The following is a 16,892-nucleotide window of genomic DNA, read 5'->3' on the forward strand; positions in this document are numbered from 1 at the left end:
TTTCAACAAACTTAGGTTCGAATGAAAGGCCCCATACAAAGCTCTCGAAATTAACAACGGGAATATTGTTTACAAACTCTAATATCGAACTCACTTTGCTCAGCGATGGCTTGACCTATGTTCGCAAAATTAGTTTCGAATGAATCCGATTTCCGGTTCCAAAGTTCCAGGGTTATGAGTGTCAAAAATTTCAAACCTTCATATAAAGTGCAGGTACGGAGGAAAAAAACACGACACCGCATCTACGAAGTGTGAAGATTTTTGAAAAAAGATTTTACCGACACTAAATTTTACCTAATTTCACTATTTGACAAAAATTGACGAAAATGACTTTTTTACATAAAGTAGTTTTGTAACATTGAAATTATTTACTTATCAATTGATAATTTGACACAATGGCCCTTATTACCGGTGTCACTACACGGTGAAAACAAAATGAAGTGACTGTGACCCTTATTATGGGTATCACTTCACGGTGGAAATCAAGTGAAGTGAATGTAGGTCCTTATATTATAGAAGTCGCTTAAGAGACAAAAGTAATTACTTGTATAGACTTGATGTCATTATGAACATCACGCCACCAACATTTTGTTGAAAAAAATTAGTTTTTTCTACCACAATGATCACTTCACTATCCGTGATACTGGTAATAGGAAAAATCAAGTGAAGTGACATGTACGTGAAGTGAATGTGAAGGTGGAAGTGAGAACGGTAATAAGGGCCAATATATGATGCCTATTGCATTGGAATAAATGAATCACTCAGAAGTTTGCCATCAAAGTATAGCACTGCACACAACTACAAAGTTGAATGTGCTTCTGAGAGATACGATTGTTGTCGGTCACCCGTTATCTACATCTACATATGCTCTATTTTATTCGTTTCGTTTAATTTTCTCAAAGCATCAAAATTATGTCAGGAACATTTCATACGTCCAGCATAAATTTAATCATCCCCATACATATCGTAATAGCAACTTTTCGCCATTTGATTGTGTGCGCGGTTGAACCAGTTCACTGCCGTCTGTATTTCTGCGGGGCATCTGTTTTTGCACTGGGTTTCGAAGTGCTTCGCTAGCGTCTTGTAATATCGAGCCACATCGTCACAATCAATGTCCTGCTTGAAGGCTGTCGGGGGAATATCAAACAAACAAAACCGAAAAAAGAAAACATCAAATTAATCAAATTATCAGTTCCATCACGACACCATCCGTAGTGTGTGTGTTCTCACTTTCCACTTCTGTCGATGGCGATGACACTGTCAACAGCACTATTAACAGCAGAATCACGAACGAAACTTTGACTGAACTCATGGCCTGGGTGATCTGATCTGATCTGATCGGAAATGATATGATCGATATGGTCAAAGTAGTGCACAGCAAATATACGAACAAGGAGCGTCCCGGTAGCGGTTTGGAATGTGGCTAGAATCGTTTATCGACTGCAGCCTTCCGTCGCATGGATTTAGCTCAATTCGTCACAACCGGTGTGGCTGATTAGTAAACCAGTAAGCTCGTAAGTTTACGAGCTATGAAATGCCAGAAGCACAGATTTTTTTTCTATTCAAGTATGCTTTAGTGTGGGTAAAATTCGAAACAAAGAGGAAACTCAATAGAGTTTGGTTGTCTTAAATAGTAAAAAACATCTTGAATTTGCCTTCGATATTATTGACGTGAATACGTCTTACTAAACTATGGATCGCTTTTTCAAAATTCACTCTGGACAAGAATGAGCAGAACTTAATCGTAAATATCTCTTTTATATTCAACGCAACGACATATTTTTTTCTTCATATTATCGGAAGTATAGTCAGCAATTTATGATACAATTTATAGTAGTTTGAAATAACTAAAAATAACGCGAAAGAGCAGTTTTCTAAAATTTTTGGTATTAACGAGTATTAAGGGCTGAGGCCAGTGTGTTTTAGGGTGATTTAGAGGGCTATTTTCACGCTTTATATCTGATTTTGTCAGTAACGGTGACGAATATCAAAAAACCCAACTGACAATCTCTTAGAAAATTAGTTTAGATTATTCTGTGAACATTTCAGAATGATTCATTGACTTAAGTGGTCGGGAAAGGCTTTTTTCTGAACTTTCTTGCCACATCGAGAGTCATTTTGCACAATTGCGAGAGAGCATGGAGAGAAATGTGATACGCAGAGCGAGGCACGTGGTTATACGCGACCTACTGGTCTCAGCCCTTAAGGAGAAATTCAGTGCCAAAATATGGCGCGCGAAACTTCGAGAAATAAACGAATCGTCGCACAAAGAGTATCATGCAAAACCGACACATAGAAATACCGAATATTTCCAGTGATTGAGTGCAGTGGACTTACGATACGCTTTGTTCGCTAGTAAAACTGACACTAACATTATTTCACGTGCGTGAATCTTTTGTTCGAAAAACAAAAAGTTCTTTGCTAATTTACGAAACTTGTGAGTTTTATAATACCCCGAAAATATAAAAGATGGGCAAACGTTTCAGCAATTTGTCGAGCTGGCCGAATTGGTGAGTTTTAACATTGATAAAACCAAACTTTACGAGGAGGCGGCTCTAGCAAATGTTTATCTTCAATGAACAAAACTTCGATTGTATGCTCTTCGATATCGAGTTCTACAAATTGCTATTTCAGCAGAGCTGTTACCAGAAATTGTAAATTTTTTTTCGATATATGTACTTGCGTTTCCCATTCTAAAGCGGAAATCGACAAATTGCAAAAAAAAAACTGGTGATTTGGCATGGGATATGTAGCTGCGGAGCAAATACCATAGTGTTCGTGACGAATAATAACGTTGGATCGAGTCCAACTGTACAAGGAAGAATGCCTCAAACCGTGTACTACCTTTCATTGAAGTTTTGGCGAGTTGCCACTACAGCCGGAATGTCATCCGCGATAATTACGATAATTACGTAAATCCTCCCAACTGCCCGCAGTTCCGGTCCATCGTGAGATTTTGGACAATAATGAAGCGGAAGTTAAAAAAAATGGATTCAGATAATCAAAATGTGTAACAAATGTGCCAAGGTAGATTTTTTTATAATAAAATTTTTATTCTGACCTTTTTGCGTAAAAGCTTTACGTGGCCGATTTGCTTGTTTGTTTGTCACTTAACATTTTTTTTGCTATTGGTCTCGTTGTCACTGAGTTTCCATTTCCACCCAACGAGGATCGGGGGTCACTTTGTCCGCGGCTTATCTCATCATCCATTGCTTCATCGTCGATGTTGTGTGTTATTTCCGTTTTATTTTCGTTTTCCTTGTTGATCATAGTCTTGAGCTCGTTGAGAGTTGCTGTAGATGCGCCTTGTTGTACATTGGTTGCAGTTGCTCCGTTGTCCTTTGGTGTAGTTGTCTCCTTGTCCAGTTTATCACATGGCGTACCATAGTGAACAGCTTTTTGGCAATATTGACATGTGGCCAACTGATTGTCATAGGTAACCAGTGATTTGCACGGAATTTTTGTATCTTGACCGGAAGTCACATAAGAATGTATAGGCCTCTTCAAGCGCATGCGTAACAAACGTACGCCATTTAGAATACCGAAAAGTTCTTCCACTTTTCTTTTTCGATAGAGAGAATCTCTCCGTATTGGAACATAGTTTTGCGAATATAAGAATCGGTGACGCTTGAGGGAAGATCATGCACACGCACTTCTATAGCACTATCTTTCATATATACTGGAATGTTTTACTTAATGTTCTCGTGTTCCACATAGTGCACATTGTTATTGTCTTTTGCGAATTGAATTGCATCTAACTCTTCATAAAACTGGATGTAAACAACATTATTTGTCTTATTGCATTGAAGTAAATGCACACGTTTAATGTCAAGATGCATTTGCTGCTTAAGCAAACCTTCATGTTCTCGTATCGAAGATCGAATTTTGCACTGCCTGAAGTCAACAACAATTGTATTCTTTCGTGTCGGCGGTAGCTTTTGTTCGTTTGGTTCACTCATTTCGAGGACGTTCTATTGTTAACTACACAATACTGTACTTGGTTTCTTCCGACTGACTTGGATGAGATGTGAAAGCGAACTGAGGAGCCAAGGTAGATGACTTCGGAGGTGTGCTGCGTTTGATGTGAATTTCACTGATATTTCTTTTCATTAAAGTACAGTGAATTACTCTTGTTTTTATGTATTAACCTTAATTGTACGTCAATTCGTTACCGATAAACAGGATGATTTTATTATAAGCTTACCGAGCAAGAAGATATTGAAGCAAAAAGATTATGTTCGCTGAAATCTGTTTAATTCTGTCAAAATCACAAAATTGTGAGCAATTTCATTTTCACTGCTACTTTTTCTGTACATCAGAGAGTACATACTAAATTAAGGACATCGAAAAAGAGGGAGAATAATAATGAAATCATTTCCATGGGGTTTCTCAAAGTGACGTGCAAACTTATGCAGATTTTTATATTATATTCAAGTGGATTTCCAAGTCCCGGGTTGTCGGTTCAATGCATAAGACGCTGATCTTACAATCCAGCTGTCGTATGTTCGAGCTCCGACCTGGAAGGATTCTTAGTGTTAGTAGGATCCATAGTACTAGCCATGCAATGATTATGTACACTAAGAATCGGCTGCGAAGTCTGTTGAAACAGAAAGGCCAAATTCCACGAAAGAATGTAATGCCAAGACTTTGCTTGGATTTTCAAGTTCTACGGTAAGTATCACGTGCATAAAAAAAGGCGGGTGGGTAATGTCAAAGACATAACTGAAATACGTGAGAACAAACAAAGGTGATATGCTTCTTAAACATTTCAACATTTCCGAACCTGAATTACAGTCTAGCTCTAGCTCCAAAACCCAAGATCCGAATTCAATTCCAGCAAGCTTTCGATTCTAAGTTGTGGAAATAAATTCTGAAACTGAATTTAGGAATTAAATTCTGAAACTAAATTCAGGAATTAAATTTTTGTTCAGAAAACAGTTCAACAATTCTGGTACGGAGTTCTGATCTAAAATGTTGTTCCAGAATACAAATCTAGAATTCTAATTTGGAGTTTTATTCCAAAATTGTTGCTGAATCAGAATTTTGGATACGTATTCCAAGTTTCAATTAAGGTACTAAATTCAGTTCCCAAAACTAGTCAAGAAACGAATTCCAGAATCTAGAATTAGGATTAAGCTCTGGAATCTTTGTCTCAACTTTTGAATCTGAATTCTGAAACTAAATTCTGAAACTGGATTTTAAACTCTGGTGCATCAGTATATTGTTCTGATTCTGAATCCAGTTCCAGTTTTGTACTGCTCGAGATATTCACGATAATTTCTACCCATTCTTCGACAGGGTAAATTTTGCAATGGTGCCCCAAGGGAAAGTAAGACGTATTCACATCAATAGTTTTGTAAACGCTTCACTCGAATATAGCGCGAAATATTAATTTAATTAAAGCTTTCGGCTTGTGGATAGTCTTTCATATCGCTATATAATCTGTATTTTCGAGACAGGTTTGACAAGTAAATGATTGACATTTATGTCGTATCAATTCCTAGCCTAAATTAAGAAAACCTAGATGGCCTCAAACGATTTTTTGTGGATCAATTTAAAGACTGTCCCAGAAAGTATTGACGCACTTTGATTTCGCTGTAAATAATTCACAACTGTTAGATATTCAAATTTTATTCGATATACTGATAACACTAGACTACAACAACAGAATATTATTCTCAACATTTGCTACTTAGCCATTGTAGACTAGCTGGCGCACCTTCTTGCGAACGTTCCTCATTAAATTCCGTACAGACTTCTTGGCGACAAGTTTTGACACTTTTTCCAATCTTTTTCGAACTGTTGAATGGTTTCGGCTGCCGAGACATGTTTCCTAAGATGTGCCTTCGTTAATGCCCAAAATTCTTCAATTGGTCGAAGTTGTGGGCAATTTGGTGGATTCATGTCTTTTGGGACGAATGGGACATTTTTGGTAGTATACCATTCTACCGTTGATTTCGAGTAGTGGCAAGAAGCAAGATCTGGCCAGAAGACAACATTATCCTTGTGGCTTCGAATCATGGGTAGAAGTCGTTTTTGTAAACATTACTTGATGTATATTTCGCTGTTCATTGAAGCAGTGGTGATGAAGGGTTTCGAAATCTTACCGCAGCTACAAATTGCTTGCCAGACCATAGCTTTCTTACCAAATTTTTCGACTTCAATCGATGTCTTGGACTGGTTTAACACTTGCCCTTCTCGCACCGTATAATATTGTGGTCCCGGCAAGGATTTGTAATCGAATTTCACGTAGGTTTCCTCGTCCATGATTATGCAGTTCAAATTTCCAGCAAGAATCGTATTGTACAGCTTTCGAACCCTCGGCCTGATCGATGTTTCTTGTTTCGGACTACGTTTTGGTTGTGTCTGCTTCTTATAGGTTCGAAGATTCAAACGTTCTTCAGCACGAAGAACATTTGACTTCGAAGTGCCCACTTTTTTGGCCACATCCCGAACTGAAACCTCCTTCTTTTTCTCGAACGCCTTCAGTATACGTTTATCCAACTGAGGGTTAGCAGGATCTTTTTTCGACCCGTTTTCGGTTTATCCTCAAAGGTGTTATCCTCACCGAACTTACTGATTGCATTTCGCACGGCTTTTTCACTTACTCCTTCCATTTTTGCTATCTTTCTCAGTGACAGTCCGCGTTCTGTGCACCATTTGTACACAATTTTTCGACGTTGTTCTGCTGAAAGTCCACGCATTTCGAAACAAACTAATGAAAACAAATAAACAACTACACAAGTGGTTAGAGAAGAGTGTAAACAACAGGACGCAGCCATAAAAATTGACAGATTCTTAACTATTGCGAAATGGCAGTGGTTTTTGGTTGCGTCCATACTTTCTGAGACAGTTTTAAAACATTGCATTTGTATTGCATTTGTCGGTCTTGCACTATACACAACCCTGTAATTCTTTGCTCTTGTGTGTTCTGTCTTATGTTTGCACCGTTATAATTATGCAAGTGAAGCATTAAAAGTATACCAAATTCACACAATGAATCAATTAGTACTTACGATTACCAATATTCGGAAGTATGGACAAAGCACGTAGGTTTTAATCGTATTCACGTCATCCAGTTATAACTATGATATTACCCTCCTGCCTTTTTATTCTAAAATTTTCATCTATGCTACGGAAATTCGACGTAGCCCTACGACAATAAATGCTACACACAAATTTGAATTTGGCAATTGACCTACACTCCAAAAAAAAATTAATTTTAAAGGTGACTTAATCCCTCATACGATGTAATTCATAAAGACCTAATTTGTTAAATGACGGAAATTTTTATTTGTAATGACTTAATGTTAGATGAGCTTGAATTTTACTGGTTTCGGCTGTGACTTGCGTTCTGCTATGAATTCAAATGCACCTTTTACCAGCCAAGCAGATGCATGCTGCTGTGGCTCAGTCGATTAACAGTCGTACTTGCGATCAAATGATTCTCGGTTCAAGTCGCGGCGATTGCTATCAGTATTCTTTTTTTTTTATTTCAATGAATTTCATGTCATGGAGTCTTAGACACAATATTAAATGTTCTTCGACGTAAATTTGCGTGAACTGCGACGCTCCATTTATGTGCATCTAATAACATGTAAAAATTTTTAAGTGTGTAATCTCACCTAATGATGTGATTCATTTAGTCCTAATTTGTTAAATGCCGGAAAATTCCATTTGTAATGACTTAATGTTGGATGAGACTGAATTTTACTGGTTCCGAATGTATGAATTTAAATGTACATTCTTAGACAAAATGAAATTTACAAAGCAAAGTCTTGGCATTACATTCCTTTTGTGGAATTTGGCCTTTGTGGTTTCAACAGATTTCGCAGCCGATTATTAGTGTACAGAATCATTGCATGGCTAGTACTCGAACATACGACAACTGGCTTGTGAGACCGCATGCATTGAACCGTCAACCCGGAACAATTTTTTTGAATTTCACGCTTGACGTAAATTCAAGTATGCCGTAATTTCTGCGGTGATGTAAACTAACATGTAAACATAAATTGTGCATCTATAACGATGTAACTTTTTCTAAGTGTGTACCTTTTACCAACCAAGCAGATGTGTTTGTGTTCCAATGATTCTCGATTCAAGTCTCGGAGGACGCTGTTTTTTTTTATATTTCAATAAATTTCATGTCATGGAATCTTAGACACAATATTAAAAGTTCTTGCACGTAAATTTGTGTGAACTGCGACGCTCCGTTTATTAAGAGTGTACTTCATCTCTATATCTGGAAGGTCTTAGCATGTGTGATTGGTTTTCATGGATTGTTTTCCAAATACGTATTGGATCGATAGATTTTATGTTTACCAACATCATAACTTTGCATTTGATTTTATTGCATTTAGGAGAAACATTCGGTTCGCGCCGATAGTGAACAAATCTATTCGGCTAATCTGAACACCTAAACAATGTTCATTTGGAAAACAGCTGCCACTTATTCTCATCACAACACAACCGTATAAAATCCCTACCACATTCGAACGCGACCGTTAGTTAGTTCCGTAATTCATTCTCGAACATGAGGCCACTATTGTTTAGCCTGCTGGTCGGGGCATTTTTGATCCTAACCATTTCCGATGGCATTGGCATTTTAGCGGAAATGGATCCAAAGCAAAGCTGTTTCCCGGGAACGATTCCCGCCATCAAGAGTGACCTCATGCGAACCCTAATCCTGTGCTACGTGTACGGATGTCCGGACGAAGTAACGGACCTGATTGCGCAGAACTTCAACACACTGCACCACTATGACATGCATCCGGAGGTCCTGCTCGGAGATGATAATTCGACTGATACGGCGCTAGCTTCGAAGTCCAAGGACGAGCCACCGGTGAGCACACTAACGAAGCTGGCCAAACTTACTTCGGCTCTGGAGAAGGATCGAATAGCGGCCTTAACCGTTTGTACGGATTGGATGTCGTTGCTGAACAAACTGCTGATCGACATCATGCAAGTAGATGTCAAGTGTTTCCTTGAGCCGGACCGTTAGTGTTTCCTTTCTGGATTTGTTTGAGGTGGTAGGAGGCATTTCAACCCAACAGTTTTTGTTTCTTTTTTTTAGCCAAATATCCTCCGGAATTGGACTCGGATGGGGCTGAAATCGATTGTGATGAGATGACAGTTTACATGAAGCAGTTGCAAAAGTACTTCCGCAGCCAGTGCGATTCGAAAGGGGAGAATTGCAATGCAAAACTCAAGACCGCCGTCAATTGGTTCGGTCGAGCGTACAAACAGATGGGCCGCAGCTGTTACTACGATGCGTACGACTATTTGGATAACTGAAATGAGAGTAACAGGATTTTTTGTTTGAGTTTAAAATGGGAGGTTATCAATGATATAGGTTTTGGACCGTTGAATAATAATATTTGATGTTGAGTAGTTTGAAAATATATATATTTTTAAAAGAAGCCTGTCTAATTTCGATTGTTGAATTTTATGGCCTGAATTTGTGATTCATTCTCGGGTTGTTGGAATGTGGAGGATTAAGAATTGTAAAATATGATCGACTTACCCCCATCGCGGCATGCCCGTCGTCAATAGTGGCAGGATTAACACTTCAAATACCAAGTATAAACAAAAGTTGGAGCGGTAACTTCGAACTGTCATAGCTCAGCTATTTTTCAACGAATTTCAATGAATTTTACACCCTCGAATTTTGTGAAGTTCGTAGATAGATTCAACAACTTTTTGCCTGACGATTGCTCAGTAAAAACCAATGAAATTTTAGATTTTTCCCATTTCAAGTTTTTTTTTTCAAGCTCAAAATATGCCCTATCTGCATTCATGCCGTACCAGCATCGCATGGAGAATATTGAGAACTTCAACTTTATCGAGTCGTAATTTTGTTGTTGGTTAAACGAGTTTCGCAATTTGTTCACCATTGAAAAGATACTACTTCCAGAAATAAAATGTACTGAAACCAACCGGAAAAAAGGGTTTGTTTACCCAGAGTCATAATGAAAACTGTAGATTGATGACCTCAAAAAAACACATATCATCCTGTAGTTCCGGAACCAGAAGTGGGATCCAAATGAAAATGAGGAACCTTGTTTGGGGGCACACGATTTTTCATATAAATCTGAGCTTGTAGAAAACGGTTGAGTCATTTCCGAGAAAATTGAGTGAAATTATATGTCACCAACGCAATTTTCTGATCTCGACGAACTGATTCGAATGGTATATGTGTGTTATGTTCTTCCGGCTTTTATTGCTGCAAATAGTTTAAATTAACTCAATTATGAAATTGCTTTCAACTCAAAAATGCTTCCGTTATCTGGTTTACATATGTCATATTCGAACGATTATGTTGCCAAAAACGAACCGTGCTGCACACAGTCTTTTTGGTACTTAGAAACAACCTTAGACCCGGAATAGTATAGCTTTAGGCGATATTACTCACAACAATAAAAAAGCTCCACAGAGAGAGACTTGGGTTTCGAACCGAGGTGAATGGGATGCCGAACTCTCTGCGAATGCTATGGACTGTGACGTTAAGCTGTCAGTAGATGGAGAATTTTCGATCATATGACAAGCAGTGTTGATTCGCAAAGCTGTATACAGGTAGTTTTAGCCGATGTACACTCGTTTCGTCGCATCCGTCCCGCAACCATCGCGAATGGCAGTGCGGCTATTTGATAGGTATGAAAATGTGCTCTTTGTTTTTCTCGTATCCAGAAGCTGTAGCATGTGATAATCATAATATCAAATTGAGTTATTTATTTGATCTCACTCTACTCGAGTATGTAATCACTTTGAAATACGAATTTCGAGGCTCAGAAGAGCGAGCGCTTTAGAGTGAAGTCTTTTACAGCAAAGGCTTGCTGGAGACGTGAATTAGGAATCTGACAATAAGCAATCCCAGATCGTATGTTATTTCGATTCCAAAAAATATCTTATTTCGACTAATTTGGACAATGAACGAGTATCTCACTTCTGCCCACAGACAGCATCACACTGATTTAGCAAGTTTTCAATTCTTGTGTAGACTCAAATTCGGGATCATTCGATGAAGATTAATTTCGGAGTGAACATTAGGCAATTCATTTGCTTGCTTCAGATAAAATGGATTAAACATAAATAATTCATGGAAATCTGATTATTTGGAGAATAGGGCTTTCAAACTAGTTTTCTAAGTTCTTCAAATATTAATGCAAAATCGCTGTACTACATGGAGCTAGTGTGCTAAAACAGGATCTAGCTCAGAACCTGAAATCTTCAAAGCTTTTTTCCCAGGAATGTTGTTCGGGATGTCATAGTCTACATTATGAAGAATATGTTACTTAGGAATCCATTCGTGAAGCGCTCGAAAGTTTCTGATAGAAGATATATTACGCTATATCTTTGAAACATGATGATTTAGAACGTCGGTGAATGGAGTTAATAAAATTCTTTCATTTGGTGGCGCTAAAATACAGGTACTTCTTCAATTTTAGAGGTGGTCCTTGGTATATTTTTATAGGGGAGGGAGCGTAGTAAGTGTCATGGAAAAATTCATATAACTTGACGAGAATCGATACGTTTTGAAGACCATAGAAACATTTTGCATACCTTAGATATGACGAGGGGTGGATGCAGCAAGTGTCTTTAAAACGGGGGGTGTAATGTTAGTAACAGCATAACTCCGAAACTACTGAACGCATTGCCACCAAACTTGGAAGAGACACTTCTTGCTTTTCAGAGATGGTCATAAAAGGAAGAGAGAGCGTAGCAAGTGTCCTTAACGGGAGGAATGGGGGACTGAGGGAGGTTGGATACGAGAAATCGATAGATTTTTTTTTTAAACCATAGAAACATTTTGCATATCTTAGATGCTTTTATGGGGGGAGAATGCAGCAAGTGCCTTTGGGACACATCCGTGTAAAACGCTGATTACCTATGAAAATCAGCTGGTTACATGTCAGTTTTGTGAACAACCTGCACACTACGGTAAACCTTGCACTGAAACTGCGAAAAGAACATCTTCAACAGAAGACAAGGTCAACCGTTCAACAACGAAAACTAGTGAGCGTAGTACTCCTGTTTCACCATCAAACCAACTAACAACTGCAACCAATGTACAACAAGGCGCTCCTACAGCAACTAGCAACGAGCTCAAGACTGCGAACCACAAGGAAAACGAAAAGAAGACGGAAATCAACAACAAAACCACCGATGCAGCAATGGAGGACGAGACGAGCCACGAACAAAGTGCCCCTCAACCCTCGCAGGAGGGAAATGGAAGCTCTTCTCCTCCTAGAAAAAGAGTGACAACGAGATCCACTTCGAAAAATTGTTTATTTAAAAAATCGGCTAATTCGGCCACGTAAAGCTTGTACGCAAATAGGCCTGAATAAAAACATCTTTTAAATAAAAAAAAAGACCATACATAGTTTTTGTAAAACTCAAACATGCAAAGGATAAATTGTATGTATGATCGAGCATAACTTCAAAACAACTCAATAGATTATTAACTTTCTTGGCACTAGTAATTCTTGCTGTTCATAGGTTCTTATAAGAGATATTTCAACGTGAAGGGGGGTGGGAGAGGTTGTGGTTGCAGTAAGGGTTTGCTAACAGGGGGAATTTGAGGCAAAATTATTAGAGTTTTACGAAATCGAAATTTTTCGACAGGCACAGATATTCATTACAACTAAAATCGAAAGGATATTCATACGCATGAAAAGATAGCAAGTTTATATTGAAGAAGCTCTCAGCTCAATTGTTTGTAAATTCCATAACAACTCAGTAAATTATCACCAAACTTGGTAGAGGTACTTTTTGCAATTCAGAGGTGGTAATAAAACTGTTTTTTCTTGTCGTGATCAGATATTCATTGCACAGGTGAACAAAAGGTTGGAGTTTGTAGCAAGTGCTTCTAAAAATGGGTTTATTGTAAAATTTATCTTATTTGTCGACAAACGAGGGAAGCAGGAGGATATAGAATAGAAGAAAAGAGTCTGGAAGATCAATTTTCATCCCCCCTCCTCTTTTTTGACGAGCAGAAATACTTTTTACACTACTCAGAGGGCAGAGAGCTGTTACAAGCTCACTAACAAAAGGGGAGTTCAATGTAAAATTCATTTGATGAAAAACGATACATCTTGATCAATAGAGATACTACCTTTACATCCAAATAGATTATGGGGGTTATTTCAAGGAAGGAATGCCCCAAACGTGGGAAGGTAAAAGTGAATTGAACGAAAAATGGTACTTCTTGACCAGTACTGCATATATCTAGCAATTAAATGAGGATCACAAAAATATTCACAAGAGGCAGGGGGAATGAATATACTTAACCAAGGGAGGTAAAATTGAGCTGAATTGACAAATTATTGTGCATTTTTATGTACATTGAGAAACTGTCGACCCAAGCTGATGAAAATAAATTTACGACAACATTTGAATTAACTGCCTCGTTATTCTATAGAACGAAAGTATTATCTAATGTAGTTATAAACAGCGTTCCGTTATCAAAAAATCTTTATCACAATCTTGAGCAATTGTGTGGGAATAAGTTGCGTTTCACTACGCTCTGAGTATTTCAATGGTCAGAACAATTTCTAAAATTTGTTTTGCGGCCTTGCCTTCATGAAACATTTTCAAGCAACGCCGGCAACACCGTTAGTTGATTTCTGAACCACAGACAATAACGGTCAAAACAACAACCGAAAATTTTAGTCAGAAGATTTTCAACAACCGAAAATAATAGTCAGGCTAAACGCGAAAACTGTTAGAGAATCTGATATTTAACGTACCCCACCAGAAGGAAATCGTTGACGTCAAATGTATTTTTCATATCAAGTTCCTGAAAAAGGTCTTTCTGTGGCTGACGATCAGCGATATGAGAATGCCCAAGTCGCTATTCGTCCCTGAAAGAGAATGAGGGATTTTGGCCGGATCTGGTGAAGGCTCAGTATGCCAGGAGATCGCTAAAGGAGATAAACTAGTTTCAGATGAACGTGGCATCAATGATCGCCAACCTATCCAATGTCCTCCAGATGTGTGGTGCTACAACAATAATATAAAAGACTATTATTATGTAAAAGCTGCAAAAGTGTTGACAAAAATCTTTTCATTGATCACGGTTATGGTTCAGGACAACAGCCACAGGATGTCGAATCAAATTCAGATTTTAATGTGATGTTGCTATCATAATCATAGATTTCGATTTGCTCTCGTTTTGATGTTTGACTTTGCTCGGGTTGTTATACAATGCACAAAACTCCTACTGCGGGAATGGGGAAAAAAGACGCTTACTCAAAATCTCGACGTTCAACGTAATTCTTAAACAGCTGGCTTAAAAAATCGTTTTTACCAGCTGTGTGACCTCATATCGCAAGTAACAATCCCAATTATACACACCCATCGATCTATCTCTTTTTTGAGATTCCTGTTGTTTCTTTGCGGTGCTTGGGCGCGTAACCAAAAATCTTTCTTCATGTTTTCCCTGTTCTATTAAAGCTTAAAACCAAAACCCGTTTTAATCCACCTAGTGGTGTAATGATGCCTTTCTCATATCAATCATACTATCATATATAATACTGTGGTATTCTTCAAAATTATTTTTCTTCGATTCTTAAAAGAATAACCGAAAAGAGAGAATGAGAAAAGTTAGAACACATATTTTCTTTTTTTTTGCACATTTTACCCTATAACTCCCGAAGTCGGATCCAAATAATATTCAGGAATTTTTTATGGGACCTTAAGACCTTTCATTTGAATCTAAGTTTGTGAAAATCAATTCAGCTATCTCTGAGAAAAGTTAGTGCACTTATTTTCACAATTTTTTGCACATTTTACCCCATAATTCCGGAACCGTAAGTCGGATACAAATAATATTCAGGAATTTTGTATGGGACCACAAGACCTTTCATTTGAATCTAAGTTTGTGAAAATCGGTTTAGCCATCTCCGAGAAAAGTTAGTGCAAAAAAACGTTACATACACACATACGCACATACACACACATACACACACATTTTGCGTACTCGACGAACTGAGTCGAATGGTATATGACACTCGGCCTTACGGGCCTCGGTTCAAAAGTCGGTTTTCACAGTGATTGCATAACCTTTCTATATGAGAAAGGCAAAACTCTTATCCCTTTTTTTGTTGTATTTGATTCTATTGGATTGGAATCACTGACTGCAGCTCAGATTTCATTGCTAAGACCGGAAATTTTAGGAACGATTAAACATGTTTCTAAACGCAGAAAGCAGAACCCAGAGTGTGAATTATGAAGTCCAGAATATATATATTCCACGGTTAGTTTTGAATGCTTTTGATTTTTTCAGCAGACTGGACCGTAGAATAACAAAACTTTCCATATATTTTCAATGAGTAAAATTTACGAATGAAAGATAACTTTTATGTATTTCGTAACATCATTCCAGATAACAATATTATGTATGCATGAATATACAATATAAGTATGAACTGAAAATTTCTTATCTCTGCGATCGCCGATTGACTGAATTTCGTCAGCAGGCCGCATTACAGCGAATGGCCATTTCGCCGGCTACTTTGCTGAACCAGGCCGACGCATAACGGAACTTGTGCGGACACTTGCCACCCATTCGCTGACATCGTCGGTCGTAGTACCGGTAGAGTGCTAGCAAATATCCGATCACTTCGTCGCATCCAATTTTCCCAATGTCCACCGGTTCCAGTGGTTTCGGGGTCGGCGACAGTGGTGACATCAGAGGTCCATTGGCGTAGCATGCTTTCGGTGCATCACTGGCCGGCTCTCGACTTCCGCACTCATTCGGGATCATCTCAACCGGAGGTGCTGGAGCCTGTGTGGGCTCTGAACCCAGCGGATTATAGGTAGGATCCATTTCAACCGGAGGACATTGCGCGGCAGGAGCCGGACCGTTTACGATACATTCGGCGTCGCTGGTGGTTGGGCTACCGGGTAGTGGCATAGCCGGATCACCTAGTATGTCATCTACTGGAACTAATCAATGTAGAAAATTTTACATTCGGTATGTTTCATAACGTGACAGTTGAAAAATGCTGTTGCTCTGGCTGTCGTTTTATTAACTTACCTGCGTTTAACGGTGTAGGATTCATAAGAAAATGGAGTATAATTGCAACTATTGGTAGAAAACAGGACATTGTGATCTTGAAGGCAGTCTTCACGTTTCCGCTTCTTTAAAAGATCTAATTTAAGTCTAGCAAACTTCAGATATTGGCCACAGGCTTTTATTCGAACTGCTACTGCTAATCAGTTTACAGTTTTTGCAAGCAAGTGTGCACCATTTTAGTGATTAGCAGAGGTAATAAATTTTTGCTTAATTGAAATCCACATCTGTCGTCGTTCATCGGTGAGAAAGTGTTGAGCAATATTTCAATAGTAGATTTCACCAATAATCAAATGAAGAATGGCAGTCGCGAATAGATAAACATTGAGTAAGCTACTGATATTGCTAACAGCTCAAAGTGGCAATTGGCTTTGAAAACAAAACATGTTCCAAAGCCTAGATACCTCGCGGTAATACCACTCCAACGAGAACCGTCCATTTTTAACTGAGGTATCGATAATTTTGTGTAAGTGACTTTTCTCTCTGTTGCAGTATTCACGCGTGATCTGTCAAAAACAGTGTTGCCAAAAAGATATCAGCAAAAAAATCACCCTTTATAACTCATATTTTCATTAATAATACACACCAAAAAAATTTGAATTTTACAGGTGACTTAATCCCTCATACGACGTAATTCATAAAGACCTAATTTGTCAAATGACGGAAAATCTCATTTGTAATGACTTAATGTTAGATGAGCTTGAATTTTACTGGTTTCGACTGTAACTTGCGTTCTGCTATCAGGTGCGACTGTATGAATTCAAATGCACCTTTTACCAGCCAAGCAGATGCATGCTTCTGTGGCTCGGCCGATTAACAG

The 16,892-nt window shown here is 38.3% G+C and overlaps 2 protein-coding genes and 1 long non-coding RNA gene across 8 annotated transcripts in view; 2 read left to right on the plus strand and 1 right to left on the minus strand.

Annotated features, from left to right (window-relative positions):
- Positions 1-16,892, plus strand: part of LOC131436594 (SLIT-ROBO Rho GTPase-activating protein 1-like) — a 315,841-nt gene that overhangs the window by 218,533 nt on the left and 80,416 nt on the right. The gene's annotated exons all lie outside the window — the stretch shown is intronic.
- Positions 29-1,767, minus strand: LOC131436597 (uncharacterized). The gene is made up of 2 exons (XR_009230650.1): positions 1,231-1,767; positions 29-1,127 (listed from the first exon to the last, which is right to left on the minus strand). It is a non-coding gene; the product is annotated as an uncharacterized LOC131436597 (long non-coding RNA).
- On the plus strand, positions 8,494-9,419 carry LOC131436595 (uncharacterized). Its single transcript, XM_058605412.1, has 2 exons — positions 8,494-8,996; positions 9,074-9,419. The coding sequence occupies exons 1-2, from the start codon at positions 8,534-8,536 to the stop codon at positions 9,292-9,294; spliced, it is 684 nt and encodes a 227-aa protein (XP_058461395.1). The 5' UTR covers positions 8,494-8,533; the 3' UTR covers positions 9,295-9,419.

This window comes from Malaya genurostris, chromosome 3 (assembly GCF_030247185.1).
Source record: "Malaya genurostris strain Urasoe2022 chromosome 3, Malgen_1.1, whole genome shotgun sequence".
NCBI lineage: Eukaryota > Metazoa > Arthropoda > Insecta > Diptera > Culicidae > Malaya > Malaya genurostris.